The sequence below is a fragment of the Plasmodium berghei genome (assembly GCF_900002375.2).
Source record: "Plasmodium berghei ANKA genome assembly, chromosome: 10".
NCBI lineage: Eukaryota > Apicomplexa > Aconoidasida > Haemosporida > Plasmodiidae > Plasmodium > Plasmodium berghei.
The window spans coordinates 38,905-59,521 of NC_036168.2; the positions used below are offsets into that span (position 1 = coordinate 38,905).

The window sequence follows — 20,617 nt, forward strand, 5'->3', positions numbered from 1 at the left end:
AAATCAAATAAATATAAAACTAATAAAATCCTAAGCAGAAATAATCACAAATTACTAATGAAATAATATCAAACGAAGGTGTGTATTTTTCAAACATTATCCACTTTTAAATTCGTGTGTATTCGAATGTCTTTAACACAAAAATAAATACATATATAAAATATTATACACAACGATCATATATTGATTTACGCATAAGTTATCCTTACATGAGAAATATGATTATTTATTATTATTACTACTATTATTTTCCTTGTTGCTTCATTGTATACCGCAATGACATAATTAATGCACTCAATATAATTTTTAAAAATTATCTATAACATTTACTTTTTTAAGTGCTTAAAATGCGCTATTTATAGTAATATGCATTTCTCCTTATAGAAATGCCATGTTTAAAATATAGATTTATGAGTTTGCATATCTATAATAACAATAAATTATAATTTAAAAAAATTAATTATTATATAATTTCCCTACAAAATTTACATCACACATAAATATGGTATTCAATGAATTAAACATATTCCAGTATTTAACCATTAATATAAATGTTAAACAAAATATAAAGAATATATGACGTCTATTTTATGTCCCTATTTTTTATTAATCATTATAAAATAGTTGCAACCAAAATATATTATTAATTTTTTTTTCATTTTAGAAATTTTAAAATGCATTTATTTTATATATATTAAACTCCCCAATTAATACATATAAAAACTATTATTAAAGCAAATTAATGTTGATAATATGATGTTATACCTTATGGAAATAAATTAAATTGTGTAAAATATTCCTATTTCATGAATTTCAATTTTAACAGAAATTTAAAGTAATGAAATTCCAAAATTGAATTAATATAATTAGCATTTACCTTATTTATTATGTAGATATTTATATTGTAATTTTTTTATTAATATATATAGTTGAATGTAATTTCAAATATAATGATTACAACTTATGATATAATTTATATTAAATCGTTAAAAGTAAGTTTAAATCTATAAAAATTTTTTTATTTACGGTTTTCTTTTAAATTAGTGTTTGTAATTTTTTTGTGTGTTCCAAGTTTAGATTTAATCTAAAAATTAACAAATTTTCGTTATTGCGCATTTTTTTTTTATCATTTTTACTTATATATTTAAGCAGTTAGTTATTTTTGTGTAATGATTGATAAACATGATTCGAGGAATATTATAAAAATTAAATTAAAACAAAACTCTATACGCGGGCCATGTACATTATCTTAAATTATATTTACATACACAACACTAATTATTTATTACAAACGAAGCATTTATTATTATTATTATTATTTAAAATATGAATCTTATTTTAAATTTAAAACGGCATAGCATTTACTCATGCATAAAAAAAAATAAAAAAATGCTGTTAGAAATTTCCATCTTCCTTAATTTATCTAGCTATCATTATATTTTGTGTAAATTAATTATGTGTCCACTAAAGAGAGTATTATCTTATTATTTATTTCCCTTTTTCTTAATTAATTCTTATAATTTTTTTTTATTATTTGAGTTGCAGTATAATTTAATTTTAAACAAATTAGTTGTAATTATAACTTTTTTTATTTGTAGAAGTTTCTTCAAGATGTATGAAATAATAATTAATTTATATTCTTTATTTACACACCATCAATTAATAATTTGTGCATTAGAAATTATCTATTATGGCTATAATTTTTTTACTTAATAATTATTAATTATTAATTATTTGGTCTCTATACACACATTTTTTTAGTTTTACAAAACAAAACGATGTAACTATATATAAGAAATAATATTAAAAGAGGTAATTATAAATAAAAAAAATTAAAATAAAAAACATTGTCATTAAATAGAGAAATAAACATATCTAATACAAATCATTTTATATTCTAAAATATATATTATATTTTAAAGATGAAAAAAATTATTTATATTACAACTACTTATACTGCTCTGTTTGCTTCATTGGGTAATAATAGAGATATTTAACTAATAGTTACAATTCTTATAATACACAAACTTATTTAATATATATTCATATAAATTTGTGCACTTATATATTAACATACTTAATCTTTTTCAACTTTTATATCTAGGGGTAATTTATGGGAAAAAAATTGGGACTGAAAAAAAGAACCATGACGCTCAGTTAAACAATTTTTATTTATACAATAATTTAAAAGGAATAAATTTTAATAATTCAAACTCTTCAAATGAAGAACAATATAATAATAAAAGTAGTGTCATTAATGATAAATTTATACAACCACATTCAATTACCTACTTTGAAAAACAAAAAGACACTGCGAATGATAAAGTCATATTATACAATGACTACACAAATAAAAACGACTTAGATACTTTTAAAAGTTTTAATAATGACAATGAAAAAACAAATAGAAAAGCAACTTTAGTTAAAAATTCTTTTATCCAAAACCCCAATCCAACAACATTCGATGCCTCTGTGTATAATACAATAGACATTATGTATACTGCATCAGGTACCAACGAAAATTTAAAAAATTTTTATGTGAAACTATATTTTTATCAAGAACTTCGAACCTTCCTCAATAATATTTATTCTAATTCAAAAAAGGCAATAAATATCCGACGGAGTACCCCCCTTAAAATAGATAATGATATAAATCGAATAATAAAAGAATGTGAACCTCACAAAACCAAAATAATAAATGAAATGTCAAAATTATATAATCCTTTTTATGAATTTTATAAGAAGTCCACGAAAGATGATTATAATTCATATTCAAATTTCCGAAAAAGCTATGTAAATTGCATGCTTTCCAAGATTCAAAAAACTAGAGTCCAACATAGATTCTGCTATTTCATCGATGAAATCTGAATATGATTATTTATGTTATTATGAATATTGGAATGTAGATGCTCTTTTATAAAAAAGTATGCTGCTAATACAAAAGAATATATATGCCCTAAATTGAACATTATAAACAAATATCCAGTGGCCATTGATGTAGGAATTCGTTCACATGGAAAATCACTAAGTCAAATTTTAGAGTCTGAGGGGGAACAAGGAAGTCTTATAAGTAAACTAAAATTTTTATCAAATCAAATTGAATATAATAAAGACAAATATGATAATTACTACAACGAGTGTGCGAACCTTAGTCAATTCATGCTCAATTATGTATTAAATGATACATATACGCAATATTACTACAATTACTTGAGGGAAATTAAAAAAATAGCACAAAAAAAAAGCTAATTTCGTTTATAATTTAAATAAAATAAAACATTTGGATTTATTATATATACATCAAACAAAAATATTAACAAATTTTTATAAAGCGATAGAAAAAATATTATTAGAGAAACTTGATCCAGATAAAAATAAAGAATCTAAAGATTATATTGGTATTTTTGATTATTCGATACCACAATCGAAATTAACAGCATTAGAAACAAAATTTTTTGAAATATTTAAAGAGAAATGGGATTCTTATGATAATAAAAAAACTATTGACGAAAATAGTAACGAATATAATATTGTGAAATTAATTTTACAACACATGAAGGAATTAAAAGACATAATTGATTTTATGGTAGATTACAAAAAAAAGGACATTAATACAAGATTCGAAATTGGTCATAATATCAAATGGTATATAAAACAAGTAAATTATTCAGACATAGAAGATGGAGTGAAGAAATCTTATAAATCAGTAAAAGATTGGAGAAAATTAAGACTCGAAGAAAAAAAAAAATTAGAGGAAGAAAATGAAAATGTTATTAAATTGGAAACAAAAATTAACGATTTATTTGAAAAATATATGAAAATAAATGCTGAAAACATATATCTAAACACGTTAAGATTAGAATTAAAAGAAAAAATTAAAAATATATCTGACAAAAATGAATATGTTAAAAAAGCAGTTGACTTAAAGAAGGAAATAGACAATAACAATATATACATTGATGAATTAGCTAAAACCTCACCATATCAAGTTACGGAATATGTAAAGAACAAAGATGCAATATATAGTACAATAAAATCAGAGTTATCCAAAATTTATGTAGGTAATATTGACCAACTTTATAATGAATTGTATTATGTAGTTCAAGAAAATGACATTGATAATGCAAAAGACAAAACGAAACTTGAAGATTTAAAATCGAAAATAAATAATGAATATAATAAAATCCAAAACATGGAAATTGGAACAGTTGAATCACATCTAACGAATATAGAAGCTAACAAAAATAAACTATCAGAAACAATTTTGGAGATAAAAAAATATATATATGGAGAGATTAGCAAAGATCTAAATAAAACGTTAGAAGACTTTAAAAATAAAGAACAAGAACTATCAAATAAAATAAATGACTACGCTAAGGAAAATGACCAATTAAATGCATATAAATCTAAAATATTAGAAATCAGAAATCATTATAATGATCAAATTAATATCGAAAATACAAAGGAAGAAGAAGCAAAACAAAACTATGATAAATCCAAAGAATATATCAAGACAATATCTATCAAAGAAGACGAAACATCAAAAGCCATCAATGAAGTAAAAAATTTGAAAGACGAATTCTTAAGTAACGTAGATAAATATATTAATTTTGACAATATTTATAATGGAAATGTTGATTCAGAACACAATAAATTTACTGATTTAACAAATAAAATAAAAGCAGAACTTTCGGATGAAAAATTAACCATATATGAAAAAAAATTTAATGATAGTAAATCTTTAATTAATGAAACAAAAAAATCCATTGAAGAAGAATACCAAAACATTAATACCCTTAAAAAGGTAGATGGGTATATAAAAGTATGTGAAAGGACTAACAAGTCAATAACAAATTTTCGTAGTAAACAAACTACATTAAAAGATAAATTAAATCAAAATATTAATACAATAAAAGAAACTGATTCAATAGAAAAATCTTATAAAGATAAGTTTGAAAATACGTTGATCAATAAAATTAATGAGTTAGATAAAACGTTTAAAGATGCCTCTTTAAATGATCACGAATCAAATAACAATGGATTAATGGAATATTTCAATAATTTAAAGGCAAATTTAGGAAAAAATAAAGAAAACATGTTATATCATGAGTTTGATGAAAAAGAAAACGCCATTAATAATATTATACAAAAAATCGAAGACATAAATAAAAATATTTCAAATATCGAAGCAGCAATTTATACATCCATTTATAATATTAGTGAAGAAATAGAAGATGAAATTGGAAAAAATATAGAATTGCTAAATACTCAAGTACTTAAAAAGGTAAATGAAAACGTAACAAATTTGAATGAAATAAAGGGAAAATTAAAACATTATAATTTTCGAGATTTTGGTGAAGAAGAAAATATAAAATATACTAATGAAATTAACAAAATTAAAGATGATATTAAGACTGTAAACCAACAAATCGATAACCACATAAATAAATTAGAGGATATAAAAAAAAAATCAGAAAGCTATGTTGGTGAAATGAAGGCACAAATAAATACATTAGAAAAAGTAAAAGGCACCGCAATATCTAACGATAATGTAGAAGGAATAGAAAATAAACAAAAAATCATAGTAACCAAAATAGACAAAAAAAAAAATATATATAAGGAAATAAATAAATTGTTAAATGAAATATCAGAAATAGAAAAAGATAAAACTTCATTAGAAGAATTAAAAAGTATAAATTTATCATATGGAAGAAGTTTAGGCAATATATTTTTGGAACAAATTGATGAAGAAAAGAAAAAAGCTGACCATACGATAAAAGCAATGGAAGCATATATGGAAGACCTTGATAATATAAAAAAAAAATCAGAAGAAATAGAAAAGGACATGAAGATAAAAATGGACATAAATAAGGAAATGGAAGTGCTTAAAATTACACATGATGACGACAAAAATTATCACACTATTAGTAAGAATCATGAAAAAAGTATTTCTGATATCCGTGATAAGTCTTCAAAAATAATACAAGATTTTTCTAAGGAATCAGATATAAATAATATTAAAAACGAGTTACAGAAAAATATTTCAGAATCTCAAAAGCATAATAGTGATATTAATCAATATTTAAGCAAAATTGAGAACATATATAATATTTTAAAATTAAATAAAATCCAAAAGATTATTGATAAAGTAAAAGAATATAATGATGAAATTGAAAAGAATAATAAAAAAATAAATGATGAATTAAGTAATTCAAAAACACTAATTAAAAAACTCGAAGAAGATTTAAATTTAAAAGAATGTCAATCAAAAATAAAATCAACTATAGATGATAATTATGTTGGTGAATGTATAAAGAATATTACAGGTTTAAAAACTTATATTTTAAACGAAGAAAATAACATCAACACTTATTTTAAAAATGCCGAAGAGTATAATAAAATTGTATTATTAAACTTTAATAATATAGAAATGGCGGATACTAAATCGCAATACATATTAAACATTAAAACAAATAATGGCACAAATATCCATGATTATAATATCACAGAATTGAAAAAACACAAGGATAAGTCTAATGGTTATAAAGAAGAATCTGATCAAAATACAAAAGCAATCAAACAAAATAAGGAATTATTTGAAAAATATAAACAAGATGTAACTATACTTTTAAATAAATATTATGCGGTAGAGTTAAAAAATAAATTTGATAAAACAAAAAAAGATTCAGAACAAATAATAAAGGAAATAAAAGACGCACATAACAATTGTATATCGCAATCAGACAAATCTGAACAAAAAATGAATGAAATAAAAAATGAACAAATTCATATTGAAGATGAAGTCGCTAACAATGATAAATCTAATAAAGCAATACTAAATATTCAACTATCCGTAGATCCATTCGAAACAAAATTCTTAAAAATAAAGGATATAAGAACAAAATCAGATGATTGTTTAAAAGAAACCGAAAATATAGAGAAACAAATATCAACTTTATCTATAGATAGTCAAGAAACAAAACTAAAAGAGAACGGGGATAAATTAAATACCCTTGAGAAACTTTTCGAATCTCTCAAAAACCCAAAAAAAAATATTGAAGACCAAAAAAAAGAATTAGATGAAGTTAATTCAAAAATTGAAAAAATAGAAAGCGATGTAAACCAGCATAAAAAAAATTACGAGATTGGAATTGTAGAAAAAATAAATGAGATCGCCAAAGCAAATAAAGAACAAATTGAATCAACAAAAAAATTAATAGAACCAACAATAAAAAATCTAATATCTTCTTTTAACACTAATGATTTAGAAGGTATTGACACTAATGAAAACTTGGAAAAATATAATAAAGAAATGAATAACATATATGAAGAATATATTAAATCATACAATCTAATAACAGATTATTTAGAAACGTTATCAAAAGAACCCATAACATATGATCAAATTAAAAATACGCGAATCACCGCACAAAGTGAACTCTTAAAAAATATAGAAAATGTAAATAAAGCCAAATCCTATTTAGATGATATAAAATCAAATGAATTTGATAGAATAGTCACACATTTTAAAAACAAATTAAATACTGTGAATGATAAGTTTAAAAACGAATATTCAAAGGTTAACGAAGGATTTGATAATATTTCAAACTCTATTAATAATGTTAAAAATTCAACGGATGAAAATTTATTATTAAATATACTAAACCAAACAAAAGAAATATATGATAATATTGTCAGTAAAAAATATTATAGTTATAAATATGAGGCAGAAAACATATTTAAAAATATTTCTAAATTAGCAAGTTCTTTAAATATTCAAATACAAAACAGCTCAGGGATAGATTTACATAAAAACATTAATATAGCTATATTATCTTATTTGGACTCACAGACAGAAGATATGTTAACCTTTATTCCATCTCCACAAAAAACATCAGAAACATATACAAAAATAAGCGATTCTTACAATACTCTTCTTGATATATTTAAAAAAAGTCAAGAATTGCAGAAAAAAGAACAACGAACATTAAATCTTATACTCGAAAATCGACGTTTATATGAAAAAATCCAGGCAACCAATGAATTAAAAGGCACATTAAGTGATTTAAAATATAAAAAAGAAAAAATACTAAATGAAGTTAAACTACTTTTGCATAAATCTAACGAATTAAACAAATTATCATGTAACTCTCAAAATTATGATACCATTTTAGAATCGTCAAAGTACAATCAAATCAAAGAAAAAAGCAACAATTATGAACAAGAAAAAAAAAAACTTGGGATCGATTTTGATGTAATAGCTATGGAAAAAAAAATTGATAATGATATTAAAGTTATAGAAGAATTAGAAAATAATTACAATTCTTTAGAGGAAAATAATTACAATTCTTCAGAGGAAAATAATAATATTTTACAATCTAAAAAAAAACTAAAAGAACTAACTAACGCATTTGATACTGAAATAAAAAAAATTGAGGATAAAATAACAGAAAAAAATGATTTAATTAATAAATTAATAGAAATTAGAAAGAAATGTCTACTTTTTACATATACATCGTTAGTCGAGGCTTTTAAAAGCAAAGTAACTAGTTACTCGGAATTCATAACGGCTGCGACTAAATTTTCAAAAGAATTTTTAAAATACATTGATGATACTTCCAATTCTTTAAATGATGATATCGACACATTGCAAATAAAATATAATTTAAATAAAACAAACAAACATGTACCAAGTATATTTGCAGATGCAACTAATGATAATAATAATTTAATAGAAACAGAAAAGAATGCTACTCAGGCAATTAGTAATTTGACCAAGCTATTTTCAATAGATTTACAAAATGTTGATGCCAATACATTATATAATAATAAGCTACAAATGATTTATTTCGATTCTGAACTTCATAAATCAATCGAATCCATAAAACAACTTTATAAAAAAATGCATGTCTTTAAATTATTAAATATAGGCCACATTAATGAAAAATATTTTGATATATCCAAACAATTTGATAATATTTTACAGTTGCAGAAACATAAATTAACAGAAAATTTAAATAATTTAAAGCAAATTGATCAATATATTTCTGATAAAAAAAATAAATTCCTTCACGCACTAAGTGAAACTCCAATTACCAACTTAAATTCGCTTAAAGAGATATATAATGATATTATTAATCTTGAAACACAGATACATGAAATAGAAAATATTAATAACAATGAAAACGACAATATAACCTTATATATGGATACAATTACTAAATTAATGGAAAAAATAAAAAACATCTTAAATTATGTTACAACTCATGAAAATGATCATAATATAATCAAACAACATATCCAAGACAATGATGAAAATAATGTATCAAAAATTAAAGAAACTTTAAAAACCACAATTCAATCATTTCAGGAAATTCTAAATAAAATAGATGAAATCAAAGCTCAATTTTATGGTAATAACAATATAAATAATATTATAACTACCATATTACAAAATGTAAATGATGTTAAAAAACATTTTTCTAGGGATTTAACTATAGAAAATGAGCTCATCCAAATACATAAAAGTTTAGAAGATATTCAAAATTATACTTATGAAATAAGAAGCGAACAAATAACAAAATATGTCAATACTATACACAATTATGTTGAACAGAAAACTAAACAAATTCAAAATAATTCAGATCAAGATGAAATAGACGATATAATACAAAAAATCATCAATTATAATAAAGAATTAGAAATAAAATTACACGCCATTAAAGATAATCAAAATCACGTTATACCAATAATAGCTCGTATTAAACAACTCATTAATTTAATCGAATCAGAATATAGTAACAATAATAATGTATCATATAATGTTGCCATAAAACATGCAGAAAATGCCAATAACATAATTCTTGATTTAAATGCGAGTCAAAATATGCTTAATCAATTAATACACAAAAATTTAAACATTATAAACGATTTAAAAAATAGAAAACAGCAGATACAAAGTCGTAATAATTTACATACTATTAATAGTCAACAAGAAATATCGAAAATAAAATATCCTAGTAATACAAATTATAAGAATCAACACTCAAATTCAGGTAAAAAAGGTTCCTCCAAACCAAAAAATGCAGGAGATTCTATTAAATATGCGGGAGCAATTGTATTTGGTTTAGTAGCGTGCTATGCAATTTCAATTTCCAAAAAACAAGATGATACAAATGAAATGCATTTAGATAATTATGAAAAAAATTATGATGAATCGGAAAATATATATTTTGAAAGAGAAGATGAAATTATAGAAATAGATATAAATGAAGATTTATGATTTAATTAAAAACCATTTGTTTGTAAAATTTAATATTATAGAGAATTTACAACTATAAATAACAAAAAGTATTTTATATGGATATATACCATATTAATGTAACAATTTGTATATTAAAAGTAATTTTTTTATTTACATATATAAATGCTAGTTGTCGAATTTTATATGTGGACACACATTTATAAATTGTAATTTTATAATGATAAATTAACACTTTAATACCCATTATATACATATAAAATAAAAACATTAAAAAGAATTGTCTCATGTTTATTAAAATATTTGCAATTGTTTTTTTTAATTTTTATAGCTTTTTAGATGTTTTTATTATTATTATTTTTATATATAACTTGGTATATATAAAAAACAACTTTATAGATTGCATTAATATGCAAAAAAATGTTTATCAATATTACTAACGATATACACTTTCTATCATCTTATGATTTATACAAATTTCGATTAAAAATACTAAAAAAATCAAACAAGAAATTTACCATAATCCAAAATTCTTATTTTATATAAATTTGATCATGCTATTGTTATTATGAGTAGAATTATTATAGTTATAGCTTCAACCATGTATAAACATAATATAATTCTTAGCTTAAATTATTTTTTTTAATATTAAAAAATATAAAAACATGCTTTATACTCAAAGTAAAAGAAAATCTAAAAAACAACAAAAATAAATGGAAATAAATATGAAAACTATTATTTTTATATAATTATTAATATATTATCCAATCGACCATAACGGTTATTAATTGATATATTTTTACCTATAATTATATTAAAATTGTATATGCAACTTGTATCAATTTAAAAACCGTTGTATTTTTTATAATATTTCTCTAACTTTATATTATATAAAATATTGGGAAAATATGGTAAAACATATATAGTTTTTTTCATGCTTATTCAAATATAATATGACATATACATTTAATTCCATACATTATATATTTTATTTTTAGTTTAATAATATAAAAACAACAAACTTATATATCCATAATAGAAAAAATAATTAAAGTTGTATATTTTTAGATACTATAATATTCGAAAATTTATAAATCATTATTCTTTTATATATTCATTATTTATAAAGATTTTATTATTGGCGTTTCTTTGTATTCAAATTGTTTAAATAAAAAGTATATTAAATTTATAAATCTAATAAAAATACACAATTTTATCGTTTAAATAATTATTTTATGTCTATTTAAATATATACTAGTTTTATAAGTTTCAAAAATTTTTTTTTCTTTGATTATAATTACATTTAAACAACATTTTTGGGATTTTATTATTGTTTTTTAAAATAATACTCATATTTTATTTATCAAACCCAAAATGAATACAGGTTACATCCAGGTTGTCCTTTTTCTTTTAAGCTTCTTCGTATATATGAATAACAATGCCATTGCAAGCGAGCTTTCTCTAAAAAAATCTAAGAATATTTCTTCATCCAAAGATTCTCTGCTTAGTTATATGTAAGAAAATTGTAAAACATATGTATATATGCATTATTTGTTTCATTATGAAAATAATATATACATTCTCATGCAATATGCATATATATAAGTATATGATAATAAAAATACAGTTTTTACAATTAAAAACATAAATACAATTTATTGACTTCATTTCGGTCGATAACAGCCCGGATAAAATTTTTAAACCATCCAACTCCTTAATATGTACCAATCCTGATGAAATTGAAAAAGCAGAAAAAATTATGGGTGAGGCTATAGAACGATTGAAAGAACATGCTATACATTCAAATGATTACAGGTTGTACCACCATTATGATGAAGATGTAAATGTATATCGTAAGAGACATAAATATCTAATCGTTGATAAAATTGATGTTAAAATCCACAATACCGATAAGGTATGTATTAACAAATAAAAATTTTTAAGCCATAAAATTAAGCCCAAATAAAAATTAATATTTATTAATTATGTGCATATATTTTTTTTGTTATATTAGTATGAAGAAATAATAGATACACTATTCAACTTTAATAATGATATATATAGTGGTGGTATCGTGGTTGAAGGTATGTAAAAATATTTAATTAATCAATTTAACATATGATTATCAAATTTATCCATATTTCTTGCTTTATTATTATCTATGTACTTTCTACTATTATATATATAATTATGTTAATTTTCATAATATTTTAATTTATATTTATGCAAAATTATAATTTTCTTTAGGAAAAGTTGTCCGTGAATACAATCCAAATTTAGTAATGATACAAAAACGCTACATAGATGTCCCTAATAAACCTTTTGAAGGATATTTTTATTCTATAGCTACAAAACATCAAGTAAGGAAATATTTTTTCTCTATTTATCTAAAAATCGTATTCTTCATATTATTACTCCATAATTCATCCCAATACATACAATTTTTTATTCATTTTGTAGGTATCTGAAGATACTACTGTAATTGCTTTAACATCGGCAAATATAAATGATTACAACCATATAGACAAAAATTTATTTAGAAACATTATTGTAGAAAGTGCAAATTCATTCGAAACCGACATATGTTCTGAAAATTATATTAGAAGAAGATACTTAAACAAAATGTTTGTTCACTTATCCGGATATATCATTAAAAAAAAAAGTAAATATATTCAAATTACCTGTATTAACGCTGTAAGCAATATAAAAATTTTAATAACATAATACTTTTATTCCACCATTTATTTTATTGTTGCCTTATACTCATTTGCCCATTTATCAAAAATAGGCCCTCTCTCTATAAATCCCATATTTATAATATATGATATTCATTCATCCAATATTTTGAATATTTTATTTTATATATTTATTCATTTCGTTTTTTCGTAGCTTGAAGTAGATAATCGCAATGCTCCAAAATTCGTTGAAGAAAGATTTAAATCAGACAAATTAACGATTCTAGTTAGTACAAGAAACAAATATTCTATGAAATAAGAAAATATTTTGTATGCTAATCTTTTAAAAATTTAATATTTTGGTAAATATATTAATAAATCAATTTATTTAATACATATGTCTATTTTTAATTATCATCATTAAGCGTATTTTTCATTTTATGAAAGTTTGATATGCATATAGTCTGTTCATGAATTTTTAGTGTAATGATGCATATATTTAATTTTGTGAATACTACAAATATAACTGTTATAACTTATGAAGATCTTTTATTTATGATATTCATTTCATATTAATGGCAGTGCCTCCTTTTTCGGTTGCATATTTATATTTCATTTCGAGATTAAACATATGGGCATATTATATATATTTAATCACCATTTATAAACAAATAACTATGATCAAACTATTAACAAATTATTAAAAACATATTCCTAACCCAAAACATCGATTTCATAGAACAAAACTATAACACATAGTATAGAACCATGACCCAAAATACGGGTTCCCCAAAACGCAATTATAAACATATCCTATATATTATCATTGCTTTTTCGTTTCACACCAATCAACATTATAGTTTTTTGCAAACTAAATAAGGTGTATGCAAAACAATATATCGTTAAAAATAATTTTATTGTCTAATAAATTACAAGCAATTATTCACTATTTTCAAATATTCATTATTTAATGTGAAAACTTAATAATACCATATTTATAAAAATAAAAATAATTTATGGGTGCGCAGCGAAAATAATAATTATATTGCCAGCAGCTTTTATATTTTTGATGTAAGTAATCAATATTTATCGATATTAAATGAGTTTGTAAAAAAAAAAAACAGCCCTTTATAATTATTTTATTACTATGTATATAATAATATTGCATATATAATCAAATTATTAAATACTAAAAAATTAGCCAAAACAAAATCAGAGTGCATACTCAAACAAAAAACCATGAACCCTAGAAAAAATAATATGCATAACAAGAGACACACAAATTCAAAAAAGTAAAAATGTTATATATATATATATTTTAATTTATCGAATTATACCATTCTAGTTCTATCTGGAGCTTCAAAGGTATAAACTGATATTTTTCTAAGACGTAATTATAGGATTTTATTGTTTTATCCAGGATGTATGCAAGTGATAATATTATGATAACGACAGATGCTATGTAATATACGATTCCTTTTAAATAAGACAACATTGTTACTAATACAACCCCCATTACCGCAGGAATTATCATTTTATAGAAAAAAGAAATAGTTGAAATCACTTTATTAAACCAATTTCCCAGTTTATATGCTTTATATAATTTTAGGGAACCATTTATCATGATTTTATCATAAATATTATCTATTATTTTAAATAAAAAGGATAATATTGAATATTTTTTTTTGGATATGGAATTTTTTTTATTTTGCTCATTATTTGAAGTACATTCACCATTTACATTTTTATAGACATTATTGAAATAATTTAATACAAAAAGTACCTTTTCCAAATTGTTAGAAGTAAATAACAGTTTAGTTAATTCGGGATCGTCTGAATATTTTAATACAATAATTAAATCATGAAGTCCATTAAAAGCTTGTAATTCGTCAATTAGTTCTTTAATGCTGCGATCTCTTTTTAATTCATTAACTACATAATCAACATGAAGAAACCCTTCTAATTTTCGAATGAGTTTTTTGATATTAATACCATATTTGAAGGCTTTTAACTTTGTTTTTATGTTGTATGGATCCTTTTTGTCTTGTGATGATTGTGCGGCATTGAATAATGCATTGAATAATTTTAGGCTTCCATTCTCCTTCGGTATATCAGATTTATCCTGAATAATATCAACTTGTTGATTATTCAATACGCTTGATTGGGTTGATGACTGACTCAATTCACTTAATACCCTCGTAACTTTAAGTGCGAATGGGATGATGAACTGGTCATTTTTGCTTCGTGAGCTTCTCAAGATAGAGGGCTATAAATTAAAAAAACAATGATAAATTATTGCACAAAAAAGTATTAATAAAATTGTATATATATAAATATGTTGAATTTCCTACAAAACATAGTTTGTAAGAAATTTTTCTAAATAAAAATTGTATATAAATTTTATAAATGCTATATATTAAAAAATATTTTTTATAGTACTTGATTGGAAAAATACGTAATCCATATTAATAAAGTAAATATAAAAATTTTGAATAACGATAGAAAACCATTTATTTTGGCTACCATATTAAAATGTATATTATATACTATACAAATAACTCAGTATATATATTGGTTATATTCCACATAATGCTAATAAATGAGTTTGAATTTGTTTAAGTGTTTTTTTATTTTCTCATTATTATTTTATATATTTTATTTTCGATATTTTGGAAGTATAGTAAAATTATACACAGATTAGGTATATTTATATGTATACATTTTTCGAATATAGAATAAATATAAAATATATAATTAGGCATTTTTATATTATGAACAGCGGATTGAAAAGAAGACGCAATTCTTAAAATATTAAATAGATGAATAGTAGCAATTTTATAATTTTATAGAAAAATTACACAAAAAATTAAAACATTTTTAAAGTATGATATAAATAATAAAAATTATAATATAAACAACGCAGGATATATATACATAAGAAAGTGCTATTTGAATATCGAGATTATATATCTAAAACTAAGCACTAATTTTCTATGTAATTAATATTAAAATTCTTTAAAAAATGTTAAACGTATAAAAAATTACCTTTATATAATATCTTTTTTAAATACCTCAAGGTAACATATTGAAATTTTTTTTTTTTTAAATTAGGATGTCCCTCTTAGCTGTAAAATATTTTAAAAAATAATAATGAATAGCACTAATCATTATACGAAGAATATATTCCTTTAAAACAAAATGCATAATATATTTTATACTAGTATATTTATTATGTGAATATATGCGAAATACTTAATGCTGAAATAAGACAATTATTATAAATAAATATAATATTTTTGTTTTTGAAAAGTTAAAAAGGCAAAAATAATTAAAACATCATTACAGATGTTCAAAAGAAATATTTTTTATAGAATAGATATTATAATTCAAAAAAAAACATTGCTAATTAAATATATGTACATAAATAAAAGGAACGCTATATATATGGACTGGATTATATTCACATAAAAATTACATTTTATCCTTTATTTGAATAAATATTATGTATATAATTCACATAAAAAATGTTTTGTTCTTTCTTAAGTTTATATATCTATGTGTATAATTTTTTTTAAAACAATGTTCCTAATATTGATAATTTGAAAATTGGCACTTATAAAGTTTATGAGTTTATTTTTCACCTTCATTATACAAGTGCATGTAAACAATATGCGTATTTTTGTCACAAATATAAATAAATGTAATGTATTATTAAATTAAAAACGCATGAAAAAATGATATACAAACCAAACTTTCTTAAAAAGAGAAGGAAGCAAAATTATTATGGTAACTTCAAACAAAAACAATGTATAAAAACAATTTTATTTATTAATATGCGATTCAACGCTAAATTGTTAAAAAACTAATGTGTAATATAGTTTATTTAATAATAATGATTTATAATAAACGGATAATAATTCCCAATTTTATGCTCTGCACATTTTAGTAAAAGGATTTTTGGCATTTGAAACATCATAAATCTACGAAAAAAAAATGAGTGAATTATGTAAAATAAAATCTTCGAATTTTGGAGTAGATGGATATCATATATTATAAATTAATACATTTATCCAATGACTGTATATATTAATAAATGTTAAAATTTGTATAATATAAAATAATATAAATGATGAATGTAATTATTATGTTATTAAAATATTTATATTCTTACAGAGCTGACACATGTAAGATCAACATGTTCATCTTCCTTTTTAATGAAAAATCCGAGTAAGTTAATAAACAATTTTTTTAATTCACCACTTCTAATATCGATTTCAGAATTTACTTCAGTTTTAAATAAATTTGCACTTTCTAAGATAGTGTTTTTATAGAATTTTTTATCAGCACGGTTGTGATCGTTTATATTTGCTGACACATAGACAATTACTGTTGTGTTTTCTGATATCTACAAAATTATAAAAAAATATGTGTATTTGCATAAATAATTGGGAAATAATTAATGCGAAAGTGTTATTCATGTAGGAACGAAAAGAAAAAAGGCTTTCTTACTTCAAATTTTGCGGCTAAAGCATAAAAATATTTTTGAGGTAACTCAAAAAGGTTTCTGAAACGTTGTTGTACCATTACTAAATTTGGACTATATACATGAACAACTTTTCCTAAAAAAAATATAATTTTGTATACATACAAATTAAAATATCAAGAGATTTAACAAAATAGTAGCATATAGCATTGATAATAAAGCAAGAAATCATACGTAATGATAATCATATATTAATTGATTGATTAATTAATTATATTTTTATTTACCTGTAAGAACGTTTCCATCGACAATTTTTATACGATTTAAATCACATATCTCCTTTATTATGGTATTATACTGATGACAAAAAATATATAATTAATTTTACTATTTTAACTTAATTTTATGGATTGAAAATGGTTTCTTGCGAATTCATACCTTATTGGAATCAGAGATTTTATTATTTAATTTTTCAATTATTGTATGACCTCCATGATTCTTAAAATATACGCTTCTACCATTATTATAATTAGAAATTAATATGTAATTCTCTGTACTTGTAGCATGATATTGTAAATGTATCACAGCTTCGTTCATAAGTTCTGCTGCTTTCCTAATTTCTTCAGGATCTCTGCATAATAGGGGGTTTTCTGGGTCACTTCCTTGATCCAAACTATTATTGACCGGAATAAATATATTTTATATAGATTTTTATTTTGTAAAAGAAAAATAAATGTATTTATAGATGTTATTTTGACGATCAATGGTTATTTATGTACATATTTGCATGAATATGTATATACTATTATCATAAATGCTCACATATGTATAGTTATATTGATGTAAATATAATTATATATATTGTATTATTTCTTATGTAGAGGCATACGGAGCAGGACTATTTGCAATAGCTTTATTGTTCATATATGCAAATACGATTAAAACACAAAAAAATAATGTTATGTACCATTTGCTCATTTTTGAATTTGATAAACAAAACACTAAAAAATATAGATAAGGGGGTTTTAAATATTAAAAATCAACAAATAGGAAATGTGAGGTATAACCAAAACAAAGGAATTTTCTAAGAAATAATAAAAAACTAATACTCATTTAAAAAAATAAAAATAATTGGTTAAACACTAATTAATGTAATCATTTAATTATTTAATCGATATATATGTTTATCGGGTTTATAAATATTATTTATTTTTTTATTTTAAAAGTCACATTATAAAGCAACATAATAACAAAAGTTTTCGTAAATAATATTAATCCAAAAATATTGGTTCTTAATTTAACTAATATTATAATATCAAAAAACATAATTTAATTTACTATATTGTGGATATACGATTTTTTAATTTTTATAATTCATTAAACTAAATTTATAAAATATTCCATTGTGTGTAGAGTTATATATTATAATATACCTTATATACGCATCAAAGACAATATATATTTTGTGTTATCCAATAGAAAATTTATAATATAAAACATTAATGTAAACAAAATTATATAAAATTAATATATAGTTTTATATAACTATAATTATAATTGTAGATACATATATTAATTGATAAGTTATTATGGTAAAGATATATATTATATTAATAATTATATCAAAATAATAGTTTTATTATTTTTCCATTTAGTTTTCATATTTTTCTAAATACATTATTTTGAGTAAAAAAGTGTCTTTATTTTTAAAAGTTACAAAAAAATTATATAAGGTGGTTATTGCATTATGTATATGCCTGGTTGCAACTATTTATTACTACAATAACAATATACATAATCGGTAATAAAATAACATCATAAATTTGATATTGTGGGAAATTACATTCCTTGTGATATTTATTATTAATTTTGATAAAAATTTACTAAATAATAATTTTATAATATTATACTAAAATGGCATAATTACGTATCGTTAAAGTATTGATGCCTACGTTTTTTTGTAAATTTGTGAATTGTAAAATATTTTTTTATATAGAAAAATAAAAGTATATATATATACAAATATAGGAAATATGTTTATTTTTTAATACTAATATTATTGATGTGGGATGGCCAAGTTTTATGAGGTTCTATATTTTTGATATGGGCTCAGTTCTATAGAATCAATGTTTTGGATTAGGGTTATATTTTTATTAATTTTTATATATATTTTCTTAGTGTGAATTATTTCTTGAAGTTGATAAGTTTTTTAAGGGTAAAATTGTAAGAATTAACAAATTTAATTCTAACATTAATTTATACCATAGTATTGTCGTAATCGAAAATGTAGTAATAATAATGAGCAAAACATTGCTTTGGGTGAGTATTTATTTATGGAATTAAAAAAAAATAGTCGTAACCAGTATTATGACTATTTCACAATGTGACTATAAGTGATAAATTATATAAAATACAAAATAGCAATAAATTTACTCTAAAGGAATTCCATGAAAAGCATTTAGATAAATCAATAGAATATTTTAATTATTGGGAAATTGTAAATAATGGTTTGAAAGATGCTAATCATGGGAACATGCGTGAATTTTACACGTTATTTAATCATATAGGTAATACAATTGCATATTACAAAAAAATGGCAAACGTAAAGAGTTTTCTAAGAATTTTGCCAATGTTTTAATAAATATAGATCCCTTTATGAAAATATTTTTGAATGCAATTCATATCTGCATTTATTGAATAAATTAAAAGTATATATAGTCGATTTCAGAGATTTTGCTGTTAATGAAAATAAAATTAAAAAAATCGAAGGTCGTCTTCAAAAACTTACAGCGACAAATAAAAGCTATTCATATTTTGCGAAAATTTTTGAAACATTTGACTTCAATAATATAAGGTATAAACCCAAAAATAAAGTAAATATCCTGAGTGATAAAAATAAAATAATCATATTAAAGAATACAAACAATTTGGAATTTCAATTATAGTTCTTTTAATACCCATTAGTTTAGCTATTATGCACAAGGTGAATAAAAATAAAATTATGAAGTATACAATTTTTAAAATACTTTCTCACTACAAAATATTATATATTTTTCATAATTTTACGTTAGTATTTGTCATTTGAATGGAGAAAACAACTGAAGACAAAAAATGAAAAGGTTATAAATTGAATTGGATGGAAAAAACCGATGCGAATAATTATAATAAGTTGATACGAGAAAAATGACAAATACGATT

The 20,617-nt window shown here is 21.7% G+C and overlaps 3 protein-coding genes and 2 pseudogenes across 3 annotated transcripts, besides 2 other annotated features; 3 read left to right on the top strand and 2 right to left on the bottom strand.

The window, feature by feature from the left end:
* The first annotated feature begins 1,922 nt into the window (after positions 1-1,922).
* Positions 1,923-10,282, top strand: PBANKA_1000100 (annotated as a pseudogene).
* Positions 1,923-10,282: a sequence feature (reticulocyte binding protein, putative, pseudogene).
* A 1,353-nt stretch (positions 10,283-11,635) lies between these two features.
* On the top strand, positions 11,636-13,255 carry PBANKA_1000200 (fam-a protein; the record flags this gene model as incomplete). Its single annotated transcript, XM_034565069.1, has 6 exons — positions 11,636-11,775; positions 11,945-12,176; positions 12,276-12,345; positions 12,509-12,621; positions 12,722-12,955; positions 13,151-13,255. 6 exons carry the CDS (start codon positions 11,636-11,638, stop codon positions 13,253-13,255), a joined length of 894 nt encoding a protein of 297 aa, XP_034421802.1.
* Positions 13,256-14,254: 999 nt separating this feature from the next.
* Positions 14,255-15,462, bottom strand: PBANKA_1000300 (Plasmodium exported protein, unknown function; the record flags this gene model as incomplete). Its single annotated transcript, XM_034565070.1, has 2 exons — positions 14,255-15,202; positions 15,376-15,462. 2 exons carry the CDS (start codon positions 15,460-15,462, stop codon positions 14,255-14,257), a joined length of 1,035 nt encoding a protein of 344 aa, XP_034421803.1.
* Positions 15,463-16,862: 1,400 nt separating this feature from the next.
* On the bottom strand, positions 16,863-18,397 carry PBANKA_1000400 (fam-a protein; the record flags this gene model as incomplete). The annotated part of the gene is made up of 6 exons (XM_034565071.1): positions 16,863-16,916; positions 17,108-17,341; positions 17,446-17,555; positions 17,707-17,776; positions 17,858-18,092; positions 18,309-18,397. The coding sequence occupies 6 exons, from the start codon at positions 18,395-18,397 to the stop codon at positions 16,863-16,865; spliced, it is 792 nt and encodes a 263-aa protein (XP_034421804.1).
* Positions 18,398-19,488: 1,091 nt separating this feature from the next.
* On the top strand, positions 19,489-20,550 carry PBANKA_1000451 (annotated as a pseudogene).
* Positions 19,489-20,550: a sequence feature (BIR protein, pseudogene;~PIR protein, pseudogene).
* Positions 20,551-20,617: the final 67 nt, after the last annotated feature.